Below are 13898 nucleotides of genomic sequence, written 5' to 3'. Positions count from 1 at the left end.
CCATAGTATAATGAAAATGTGTGAGTATTCACGTGAGTAGAAACAAATCGATGTCTTGCTCAGCAAAAATCGTACTGGCACACATTCTTTTCTGTAAAGTATGTTGATTTGATGTTGATCTACCATTTAAGGTGAAACGTATCATAATACCTTTTCAAGAATTTAAGTGGATCCAAATGTAACAATTGTACAGCCCGTCTCAAGTTGCTAATCACCAGCTCGATTCGAAACGACTACCCAGAAACCAATAAGGAACTTCACTTGCCACACTTTAACATAGCAAGAGTGAGTGATTACAGTATTTTGTTACATTGTGTCTTTAGAAATATATAAAATGAACTGACGTCTCACCATGCAGATATCAAATTCCAGACGTCAAAACATTGGAACCTGCGTGTCTGTATCTAGTTGTAGTACTTTTCAAATGGTTTTAATGTAGCAATAAATTGTAATTTTGCTATCTTTGCTATGTGTAGAATATGTGGTTTCCTATTGGTACCTGTGTGATTCTATCAAAGAGTGCCGGTGGATGGAAACTTGAAATGGGATGTACAATTTTTACTGCGCTAGACAGTAAGATGTAGCAATGTTTAGTAAGGTTTTAGTCGTGCCAGACACGGAAGGTCAGCTATATACGTTAACTCTAGGATGTGCACATCCTAGTGCTTGCATGTGGCTACATCCTAGTGCTAGGAAGAAGAGAATAGACAGCCAGACATGTACAACTGTGTACATCACAGCCTCGTTACAGGGTATGTTTTCCCACAGCCCTGGTACACGGTTGTGAAAAATATACCTGTTGCATAGATGTTGAATACCACCTCCAGCAATGAAGGTTATTTGTGTATGAGACGTTTACGTTGAGGATTTGAATGTCTTTGAGTACTAAAACACGTGGAATATGATAGCTAACAATGCAATAAAATTTGATTTAAGATACTATTTTCTGATGGGTTGGGGTTGGGTGGTACATTAGAATCTGTCTCTGCTGTTACTTTCAACCTTTATTCATGACTGACCAAGAGGAAGTTCGTTGCGTAATCGAATGTAAGCGTGCCTTCACGCTGAATAACTAAACTAAATATGCATATATTCATATTGTTCCTTTGAAATATTATAAAAGATATTCTTCAGATACTGAATTTATCATCTTTATTTTATACTACATTGTCCAACTTGTTTTATTTTAGAATTTCGATGAAATAACGTAATCAAATGTAACAGCGGAGAACACGTCTATTCATGTTGTTCCTTTGAATTGACATGTAACGCCACCAAAATAGCTATACTAGTAGAAACGTAGACAATGCATACGACATAATGGCGCGAGTAGTTTGAATAAAAATAATTGGGTCTATTCACTCGAATACATAACTTTGTATAGTAACCATTCAATTGATGCTATGCTATTGATCAACAATATGTTTATATCAGATGTAAACTGAATGCTTTCAATAAAGGCAAAACTTTAGATTGCTGTTCCTTCACGCCTTGTCGAAAGAAAAATTCTGCGCTACCAGACATGATATAGCATATCCATTAGTTACTACATCAATAAATAAAACGTAGCTTTGGAACTCGTTTTTCATATCCTCTTCTGTAAAAGTTGAGTTTGCTGTATTTTCAACCCACTGTAACTTCACTAGAGTTTAGTTCACTATACGAAATGTCATATTTGACCATGTCTTTCCACCGGGGTAAATCTTTAGCAGAGGATGTGTAAATGTGGTGAATATGAGACGAAGTGACACTTTTGACTTAATTCACCTCCGGTGACCTCTCCCCTGGGCCTGTGAAGTCAAAAGTATCACTTTGTCTCGTACTACTGTCACAGATGACATATTCATATTTTCAGTAAACTTAATATTTTAACAACATCGCATGTCCGAGTTTGACTGAAAGGTCAATAGACTGTCTCAAGGATATCGGATTCAGACCACACAGGATTCCAAGCATACTCGAATACATGAGACGACAGTCTGCATTTCATAAATATCTGGGATTCATAGTGATCATTCATTAATGTTTTGAGAATACTTTTAGGGCATGATAACGCCCAGAAAAGCGTTATATGGATTGCATTAATTATTTGGCCATTGGCCATGCGTTATGTAAATTTAGACTTTAAGGACGTCACAATAAAGAACACTTGGGACGGGGAGGCACTTCAGTACTTGGCACTTGGCTTCGCGGGAAGTCACTGAACGAGGCACACTGCTGGGTGCTGCCTTGGTTTCCAGGGTAGACTAAAACACAAACTGTGTGTAGTCTGAGCTAATTCCTTAAAGTTCAAGTGTGATCCTGGTACGTACATACAGAAGTTGAGACGGATATGAGATATGAGAGTGATTCGAATGTTATTACTTGATCTGTCAGCTGTGTGCGAAGATCAGAAAGTAATACTACCCCTTGACAGAGATGGTAGTTAGGTGGGTCGCAGGTAGGGTAAAGGTTGGGTAAAGGTGGGTAAATTTGACTTTTCGTATAGTTAACCTCAACTGAATCTCTTCTTTCGTGCCAGTAAAATCAATTTAATACTAGGCAATAATTTTGAAAAAAAATATTAATCAGGTCTACCACTCAAGTAGTTGTTTTGTCAACTATTTTTGTCCTTGTTACCACGTCTACTCAAATAAAACCTACCTAAGAGTACCCATTCATTCTCATTCAGGCTACCAGCCTACCATCCACAGACACCACCACGATCTAGGTTAGTGTAATCTCTTCACCCTATGAGATTCGCCAAGTTTTATTACAAAAGGGCGATGGATATATTCACTTGTTTCAAAGATGGTAAATGTAATTTGCTAGTTAAATTTCAGTAATTGTACGTGTATTAATGTCGTACAGCCCGGTGTAGTTTTAGTGGAAATTCGACTAACCCTGGGCTTCGCATCACCGTTTCATAGCTGACCCCCACAGGCTACCTGTTCCGAATATATGCATGAACCGTTTATTGTTTCGATACTGAGAGGTATGACATGCAAAAATATACATGTACTAGTATACAATGATATTTTCTCTATTTTATCGATTAAGTAATATATCTATTGCGATCAGAAGTGCATATTTTTAATCAGCTCATACATCCATATAACACCAGAGGATGAGTGCATCCTTAAGTGTGCATTCTTAAGATCTAGCCTAAGTACTGAAAATCACTAATTATCACTAATAACTCATTACAATTACAAGCTATACGGTATTATCAAACTTGATGACACATGTACCTTGCTATCATTAATGCATGTACTAAATTACATTTTATTTAAAGTGTGCATGCTTAAGATATAGCCTAATTACTGCAAAACCATTAATTATGTAAATAACTCATTAATATTGCAAAGGATAACAAGAGGGTTGGATAGGTAACTGGATAAACATTCTGCTAATGAACACCTATACATAGCATGGATCAGATGTGTGGATAAACATTTTAAAAAACTACAGTTGTGCTACAATGCAATTGGTGCTATCTTTATTTATAGATTTGGAAAATACAAATTTAAGATACACACACGTCATTAAATTTGTACAATGTTTCATTTTCTAAAGTTCCATACATATAGGTATTCAAACAGTCATCGATTTGTATAAGTGGTCACTTGGTAGACTGAAGTTCATTTGTAGAAACTAATATAGTATATATACAGCCTGGTGTCCCTATTGAATGACCTAGATTTTGACTTTACAGATGTGTAAATAATTTATACACAACTTTAATTGTAGTACACCTCCACAGTGTATGTATTAACTTGTAAAGCATTTATCCGAATGCCTAACCATCCATGGTGTTATCTTTAATTTGTACATCTACACCCGTATTCATTTGGTTGTTGTTATGGACCAGGTGTTGTTGCTATGCATCTCTTTGTTAAGATTTGAATGTTCATCCACTTGCCTATATATATATATATATATATATATATATATATATATATATATATATATATATATATATATATATATATATATATATATATATATATATATATATGTAATTTATTTTTTCACATATACACAACTTTGCTGTTGCTATTGGCATGGTCTTATTACGAGGCACATATGTATGTCCTTTTAAAATGTTTATCCACTTGCCTAACCATCTTTGCAATATATATCCTCATTTGGAAGTTGATATGGGTGTGGCCTTGTTGCTAGGGCCAGGCATATGTATCATTGTCCATTTTTGTATGTTTATCCACATATGGCCCTTAATTCTATGTTTGCCATTGTAAAATCTTTAAAATGATTGTAAGTCTGTTAAAAATTAACAATATTTTTATTTTTTTTTAAATAGTAAGTTTATGAGTACTTGTTGGTGATACTTTCAATTCATAATCATATTTTAATATTCTGCATGACGTAGAAATGGCAAGTAAAGTCAGAAGGAACATTTGAACTGTTTGTTTTATTGAATTTGCCCAAATTACAGCGATAAACAATAATTTTCATTCAGATACGCACTCATGGGTTTCCTAACCCTGCCATAGAGGGCGTCAATTTAATTTTTTTCATCTAATTGAAGACATTTAGGGTCGTTTGGGTCATGGTCATGTTGATAAAGGTCGCTGACCTTTATCAACAGTATAAAATGATGATGATGATGATGAGAAACAGAATTAAGGCTGTCCTCACATATACCTACCAATTACTGTTATCTTTACAATATACATAATGTTCTGACTGTTGCTGTGGACATGGTCTTGTTGATAGGCATATTTGTATACATGTTTTGATATTTTTTTTTTGCCTGACTAACCAAAAATGTTGTTATCTTTACAAAATATACTGGCATTGTTGGCTGTTGCTAAGGCCATATCAATGGAAGTTGACTATAATCACGGATTCATGGGTTTTCAATGCCTAACAAATGGTTAAGAATAGGGTCTTGGGGCCAACTTTTATTTTAGCCCCCCAGACTAATTTTGAAGATAAAAATTGCCAACATGTGTTTTTTTATATGTGGTCCTATATTGAACGTAACCATATATGTTTCATAAAATTAACATGCATTTCACACGAAAACCCATATGCCCCTGCACTATCTGTGCAACGACTGTTTTATACATCCCAGTACCGTATAGCTGTGTACTGCACACCTAGCACACAGTTGTGCACATCCGTATAACAGTTATAGTGGAATATTTAAGCAATAAACCACCCCTGGGGATGGTATACCAAGAGGTTTTGACCAGTGAACGAAATATATGCACGAGCGATAGCGAGTGCATATATTGAGTTCACTGGTCAAAACAAAGTGGTATACCATTCCCATGGGTGGTTTATCGCTATTATATTATACCAGTATATTGAAAACATCGGAAACAAGATAAGAAGCAACATTTTCTGGTTTCATTTGCGCCCCATCCCTGCACGTACTACAACGTTCTAGACGAACAGTGAACATCAAAATTTGGACGCGTGCCAACTGTGCATTATCGATATCGCTCATTTTAGACGCGCTAGGTCGATGTATAGACCAATCAGATCTCACGATTTGCGCCATCAACATACTGGTATATGTAACAGATACAATCCGACCAATATGCGTCGAGCGGTAGCGAGGCGCATATTGGTCGGATTGTATCTGTTTTGTACACCGGCTAATTTCCTTTGTTGTGTATTGAGTTTCGAAATCCAATATACTCCGGAGATAACTCATACACTGCTATCATACCACCACAACAATAATAATAACAGTGTCTGCGCCATCGTGCATGTCTGCATATCTTCCGGGCTATGTATACACTCTAGCTAATACACATACACAAACAAAATTAGACACTCACTTCACACTACAAGTTCTCAAATGCAGTGTCTGCTGTACTGTGCATTATTTCAGAGGATATTTTTGACATTGGAGTCAGAATTACATACATCAATGAAGTTGGCTACTCTCTGCACTCTCCATGTACATAAATGTAAACTGAGTGAAACGTCGCTTTCGACAAGACATGCTTAGCTACTGAAAGGTTCACACACACAAGCTATTGACGTTTATTTCGTTGGGCTTTCGCCACCATCGATCATTCATTTTGACAGCTCTTTCTGGTTGATAACAAACTTCTTCCTGTTGGAGTATATTGCGCACACAGTCAAATATACTCCGGATGTTGACTTTTTATTACCATGTCTGTCTAATATACTCTGGGTATGGACTTTTCATTACCCGGATGGTATTTCTCATATTCTCAGCTCCCTGGATTTTGAAGCGGGAAGTTTGAGGACACCTGATTGGCTGATCGCCCGATTAGTCACTGTCGCTTCACAAGTAACGCCCACGCCGGTGTACAAATAATATAATACCCTGTAGCAACCCTTCGTTCATATCCGACTAGCATTGCTCACACAACATAGCTGTGGGAAATAATGCTGTTACAGCAATGTTGACATAGCTGGGGCATTGCCATGGAAATACATGTACCTACTTTACAGCTATACTCACATAGCTGGTACATGGCTGGTTCATGGCATGCTAAATATGGCCTCCGACTAATACACAAATATCTGCATTCCTGATTTTCTTTCCAACTGCCTTATATTCCAAGAACTTCCAAAGTTTCACTGTATGTATTATTATACATATTGATTTACATTCTACTTCTTATTTCACAATTTCTTTGGTTGCTATTCAAAAATACTATCTTAGAAAACTTGACAGTTGATTAGATTTTCAAGTTCTATTCACCATAAACTTATTGTTAAACTTGTACTAGCTGCAACTGGGATATTGTTTTCATCAAGAAACCAAACTATTCACTAACCAGATTTAAACTGAATGCCTTCCCTAAGACCTTGCAATTTCATGATTTATGCAAGAAATTTAGCTCTATATCTGTGATTCGTCAAGTCCCAATGAAAGTTAGTTGTCAAAATGTTGTTGAAATGCCCGCCACGCCTCCTATGCTCAGCACAGGAAAGTTTGCCATCCTCGACTTCACTCGGCGTGTGCGTGGTGAACTTCCTTCTGTCCCACCACGAGTTTACACATTCCTTTAATCACTACGGGAAAATTGTCAAGATTTTGTTGAGTGGCGCGACCTCACTGTACACTAATTTTATAAAGGTCAATCAATGTATAGGTCACTATTATTGATACATTGTCGCTCAATTTTCTTTGTAGGTATAAATTATAGATTATTACACTTCATAAATATGAGTGTATTTATATCTTGAGATACAGAGCTAGATAAATTATTATGTACAAGCCTTGCAACAAACAGCGGAAGTTTATTATCGAGAGAAATCGGAAAAGAACACGGTAAAAAGAAAAAGGAGACGGTTCGAGGTCAATATAATACTTTCTGAACTTCTAATCGAAAATCTAAAAAGACATGGTTTCTCTTTATTGATCTGCACATTAATGTGTGAAATTTGCAAATGATAAGTCCATATTTGACGAAATTGAAATGATAAATATTTCACCTGTTTGTGAACTCCGCGCTCATTGTAAACCTATTTTAAGGCCAAGAAAAAAAAATTGTTTTCTGGTGAGTTTGAATCACTTAAATACCCTGCCTAGGTCTTTTTTCTCGTGTTTGTCCAGCCAATGCAGAGTGCAGATCCAAGGGAAACATGAAATAAGGTCGGCACGAAACCCCTGAAAACAGAGTCTTTCTCAGTGCCATGTAAAGCACGAGTATAAAGTTGATTCAGATTCAGATTCAGGTAGCGTCATATTGAGCGTCAGATAACCTCAGATCCAAATACACCCGACGGCAGAGAAGCAGAATCCTTCCCTGTAGTCTCAACGGTATTATTTCAGGTTCGAGTCTGTCGGGTGTCTTCAGATCTGAGGCCATCTGACGCTCAATATAACATTCATAAGATAACGGTATCTGAATCTGAATCTGACGCCAACTTTACACTCGTTCGATCGATAAATTACTCAAATTGGTCATTAATATTCATCGGATAATTACCAAAACCTAATCAGTTCTTGTCATTAACCTTGGGAACATGTCTATGAAAATTTTTTTGGAAATGGTGATACACACACACACACACACACACACACACACACACACACACACACATGCACATGCACAGACACACACACTTCATCGCTATATTAAAACCTTCCTTACGGAAGGTAAAAATAGGTCGATTACTTATAAAAAGATATTGTATTTGGTAATTAATTAGTGGTCAATAGTATTTGTAGCTAGTGTAGTGTAGTGTAGTGTAGTGCAGTGTGGTGCGGTGTAGTGTAGTGTAGTGTAGTGTAGTGTAGTGTAGTAAGTTTAAATCTCGAGCGAAAGTTCTGGATTTGAATATGTCGCCATGTTCAAACTGTACTAGTTCTACCTAGAGTATCATTTTGCAATCGGTCAACCTCGAAATATTCATCAGTGAAAATTGTTAAAATACAAATAACATAATTGTTCAAGTTTATTAATCAGTGGTCAATATAATGCATAACCAGTACAGAAACACCATAAGCGTGATCGCCGTTAAAGGCACTATTATTTGGGTGTGGACCCAAACATCTAATTGATTTGATATATCGTGTATAGAGATGCACAAAATATGTAAATCAACAGTTGATTCAATATTATTTATGGTGTATGTTATTACGAATACGTTATTGCACAGGTCTAACAACGCATTGTATGTATCTTTGTCGCAGAGAACATGGCTTATAGAATCAGTAGTCATCAGATCCCATCACTTTTGAAGACATTGACAAAATGGCTGCCGGCCTGCCTCCCAGTCTACCAATTGATCAAACACAACTACAGCAATACCTGGCCAGCTGTGACCATCTACACAGATAGTGATGACGTAGAGAAAATTACTACCATTCTGTGTTCATGTGGAAATTATGAAACCAGTCTTACTGGCAGCACCTACACTTTTTATAGTGTGGATGATGAAGCCTTGAGATTGCTACTTAATGCACCTGGTACTATCGACTGGACAAGCGATTTCGTTGATTTTGAAATTGTTTCAATGTCACAATTACCCATCCTTAAAGAGGTCATGGGTGCCCACAACAGAATACTACCAGAGCACCTTAATGGACCAGAATATCTCAGTAGCAGTTACATCTATACGCTCAATGACCGAGGGAGTGTGATCGAAATAGCTGAACGGCCTTTGCCTGAAGGATTCACATTCGGGAGATTAAAGAGTAAACACGCTTGTCTTCTGCTTACCAAATGGCCACACAAACATCGTCCTCCCTCTGTAGAAAGTTATGCCAAGACTATCGAATATTTGCCAAATCTCGCCATTTACAACGAGAAAGGAGAGGTCGTTTCGTGGGCAGTTATCAAGGCGTTCGGTGACATCGGTCATACACATACAGTACCCGAGTACCGTAAACGAGGTCACAAGTTTTGCTAGTATGATCACCGCTAATCTAGCAAAACGCAGAATAGAAGATGGTAACTTACCATATGTAGTCATTCGAAATGAATTCAAAGTCTCGATAAAAACACATGAAAAGGTAGGTTTTGAAAGACAGGAGAATGGAAATGTAGACTACTATTGTTTCATATTAGACAAGTAATTTGTATTTGCTGTGTAGATACAGAGAAATATAACTTTGGAAGGTAATCTTTATGTTGGCAGTACGACGATAGAGCAAGTTTCATCTGCAAGTTACCTCGGTGTTTCTATTGATCTTTCTCTTTCTTGGAAATCTCACATAGAAAATATCATCAAAGTTGTTAACAAAAAAGTAGGAATTATTTCACGTTTACGTCACTTTGTTCCCAGATCGACCCTTATCATGATATATAATTCATTTATTTTACCACACTTTACATATTGTTTAGAGATTTGGGGCAATACTTACCAAACTCTTCTCGACCCAATATTCCGACTACAAAAGAAATTTGTCCGCTTGATAACATTCACTGATTTCAACGCACACTCTGAACCCCTTTTTAACCAACTTAATGTTCTAAATATATTTCAACTTAGTAAATTTTCCTCCTGTATTTTCGTGTATGATCTTAGAAATAATCGTTATCCCCACAACATAGAAAAGTATTTTGACCGTCCCATTCATACATATCAAAACCGTTCAGCCTCCAGTGGTAACTTTCGTCCACCATCGATAAAATTGACCATCACCCAACACAATTTCAAATATGCAGCGACAAAGCACTGGAACTCTTTACCAAGTCACCTAAAAATTAACATGTCCAGGCAACAGTTCAAAAATGAACTAAGAAATTATATTTTAAATTCTACACACCAACCTTAATTTATACTCTTTGGCGTTTTTACAACATTTCTGGTTTTTGCTTTATTTCTTCTCGTGTGTGTGTATGCGTATGTATGAATGTGCGTGCGTGTGTGTGTATGAGTGTGCGTGAATGCGTGCTGTGTTTATTTTTGACTTAATTTTCTTCATTGCGTCCATTTATGAATTTGAATTAATCTAAAATTGAATGTACGGGCCATGGACACGACTAGTTCTGCTGAACTATTTTCATGGTCCCCATTAGATAACACATGTATATTTCCTTTTGTCCAATTTGTTTGAAAGTGTAATGTATTATTTATTTATTTATTTATTGTTTGTGTTTTTTGTTATCTGATGAAATAAATTTCAATTCAATTCACTGAGAATACCACCGATGTCAACAGTCTTATTGTTGACATGCGCATGCGTTATTCTTTTGACACGAACAATATTGGACAGTGCCGACACTGTTCATGTTCATACACAGTCTAGTCCCTCTACTGTATCGATACGATTTACACCTCCACTCATGTATAGTCAAAGTCATTATCCTAGAAGTCTCGAGATGTATGAGATGCACTATGAAATTCGCCCACAGCCTAGCCACCCACCCACACAGTTCACATGTGGTTTAGAGATCGGTGCCCTCAACGGCGATCACGATTGCAACCTATTGGTTTGTTTTGTACTACTTGTGGATAAGATCGACTACTGATTTAAAAATACAATGTACATTTTATAAGTAATTTACTAATTTGGGGGAATATATCTTTGGTCGTTTGATGATGAAAAAAATATCCCAGTTGAAGGTAGTGTAGTCACAACTATATGTACATTAATCCAACCAAACTTGATAGGTTTTATTTCGTATTTGATGTGTTCATTAATGACACTAGTAACATTAGTGATATTATTACTAACATATAATGTTATTTTACTCTTAGACGTCATATTACAGTGTTTTACCCTCTGGTAAGCGGTATAGGGCCATCAGAACAAGAACAGAACGTTTTAGGAAGAGTTTTTATCCATCTGTTATCCGTATTTTAAACCGTACATAGTCATCTACTGCCTGTTTTATAACAACTTGTCTTAATATTGTATTTTAGTACCGTGTGTGTTTTTTATTGTCTGTTTTTTATTGTCTGTTGTGTCTTTCTTATTTTATTGTCAGTTTTATTCCCGATTTGTTTCTTTTATGAGCTCGTGTGAAAAATCAATTTCCAATGCTATTTTTGGCACATGGCAAATAAAGTTATTATTATTATTATTATTATTATTATTATTATTATTATTATTATTATTTATCTAGTTATTTTGATAGATCATTTTCAACAATTTTGGAGTAATTCGTCACTTCATGTGTATAAACTTTAAATCGTTGCATTTTTATGAACAATATTCTTCAATTTTACTTTGTTTAATTCGCCTTATCGTAAATTCCTTAATTCCTGTCTTTCTATTACAGTGAAAGTGGTGTTGCCTTGGTGTTTCATTTATACATGACATTTCTACACACTTTCAGAGTACTACCCCAAATACAAAGGAAACACTTAATATGATATAGGGTGCCACGCACAGTGGGGATGTAGAAGTAGTCAAGTTGATATATTGATTATCAGTTAGAAAATAAACAATTGACGCCATTAAAATCATCAAGTCTGTGTGTCATGTGTTTCAACAGAGGTCTGTTTTTACTGCACTGTAAAAGAATAGCAATGCTTTATCACTTTTCAGTATGATCCTGCTGTGTGTGATGTCTCTGTTGTAGGTAATCTGGAGATGAAATATGTATATCTTTGTGTCAAAACATCATGTCCCTTATGAGAAACACCAAGCCTACATCATGTTTACCTCCCGTAAGGGTACGGGAGGTATTAAAAGGGGAAGGTGTGTCTGTGTGTCTGTCTGTCTGTCTGTCTGTCTGTCTGTGTCATCATTTTCTAAAAATCGGCTGGCTCAATTGTAATGAAATGTGGGATATGTAATCTTTAGGGTGATAGCTAGACCTGATTAGGTTTTGAGCCAGACCTGTTAATGTTTAATTAGAGAAATTTGCATATTAATGAAATCAACTAATTACGCAATATCTTAAGACTGTATACTTCAATTTCTATATAATTTAGTATATTCATTCAACATAACAACATACATTTGTCCTATAAAATTCGTTGATGTATCTTACAGCGTTAATGAATAATTTGCATAATTAATTATTTTTGGTAATTAGGCTATATCTTAAGAATACATACTTCAAATTCAACATTATTTAGTACATACGTTAACCATAAGAAAACACATATGTCCTATCAAGTTTGTTGATGCACCGTACAGTGTTAATGAATAATTTGCATAATTAATGATTTTCAGTAATTAGGCTATATCTTAAGAATACATACTTCAATTCCAATATAATTCAGTACTCACGTTAACCATAACAATCACATGTGTCCTGTAAAGCTTGTTGGTGTACCTTTCAGTGTTAATGAATAATTCGCATAATTAATGATTCTTGATAATTAGGCTATATCTTACGACTGCATACTTCAATTTCAATACAATTCAGTACATACATTAACCATAACAAAGTGTGTATGTCCTATAAAGTTAGTTGATGTACCTTACAGTGTTAATGAATAATTTACATAATTAATGATTTTCGGTAATTAGGCTATATCTTAAGACTGCATACTTCAATTTCAATACAATTTAGTACATACGTTAACCATAACAAAGCGGATATGTCCTATAAACTCTTTTATAAGCTTAGTTTTAATGAAAAATTTGCATACTTAATGATTTTAGGTAACTAGGTTGTATCTTAAAAATGCAAGCTTCAAATTTCGTATAATATGATACATATATCAACCATAATAATACACACCTGTCCTATGAAGTTTGTTGCTACAACTTTTACCTTTAATGAGTATTTTGAATAATAATGAACGATATTCAGTAATTAAGCAGTATCATACACCCTTACATACATTAACCTAAGAAAGCACGCTTGTCCAAAAACAAAGCCTGTTACCATTGTTTTTTTTAAATTTAATGAGGTATTTGCATAATTAGTGATTCCCTTACGGGAGGCATTCAGTTTAAATCTGGTAGCTGTAATGTCCCATGAGTGATCGAAATACCAAGGCAACACCATTTCTACTGTAGAATGATATTCATATGTTACATTTATATTCATTTAATTATATTCAATATTGTTCAAGATATTTGTTGTGATAGCATATCATTTCTCTTTTCGGAGACAGAATGATTTTGAAGTTTGTGTATTTTACTACTAGGCTAATTCTCTTGTAATTTAGTTTTGAGGGGAATCAAGCGATTTATGTAAATCAATTTCCTCCGTTCATGAAATGTCTTTGTGGCTTGGAATTAAGGAGTAATGTCTGTCTTTCTCCAAGAACATGACCTAAAAGTCAAGATCAGGCGTCAGTTTTATAGAACTCCATACTATTGTGCAGCCAGTATAGGTATTAGTGTACACACATACACCATGCTAGTGTTATAGAGTTCCATACTATTCTACAACCAGTACAGGTGTTCATGTACACACATACACCATGCTAGTGTTATAGAGTTCCATACTATTCTACAGCCAGTATACACCATGCTGGTGTTATAGAGTTCCATACCATTCTACAGCCAGTACGGGTATTAGTGTACACACATACACCATGCTAGT

The 13898-nt window shown here is 35.6% G+C and overlaps 1 protein-coding gene across 1 annotated transcript; it reads left to right on the top strand.

Annotated features, from left to right (window-relative positions):
• The first annotated feature begins 8637 nt into the window (after positions 1–8637).
• On the top strand, positions 8638–9351 carry LOC144451276 (glycine N-acyltransferase-like). The gene has a single exon (XM_078142079.1). It carries the CDS (start codon positions 8638–8640, stop codon positions 9349–9351), a length of 714 nt encoding a protein of 237 aa, XP_077998205.1.
• The last annotated feature ends 4547 nt before the right edge of the window (positions 9352–13898 follow it).

Source organism: Glandiceps talaboti, chromosome 21 (genome assembly GCF_964340395.1).
Source record: "Glandiceps talaboti chromosome 21, keGlaTala1.1, whole genome shotgun sequence".
NCBI lineage: Eukaryota > Metazoa > Hemichordata > Enteropneusta > Spengelidae > Glandiceps > Glandiceps talaboti.
The sequence above is the reverse complement of the archived record's forward strand: the minus strand, read 5'-3'. Positions and strand labels throughout refer to the sequence as shown.

Coding starts and splice junctions, on each gene's coding strand:
- LOC144451276 (XM_078142079.1), top strand. CDS start 8,638: ATGGCTTATAGAATCAGTAGTCATCAGATCCCATCACTTTTGAAGACA.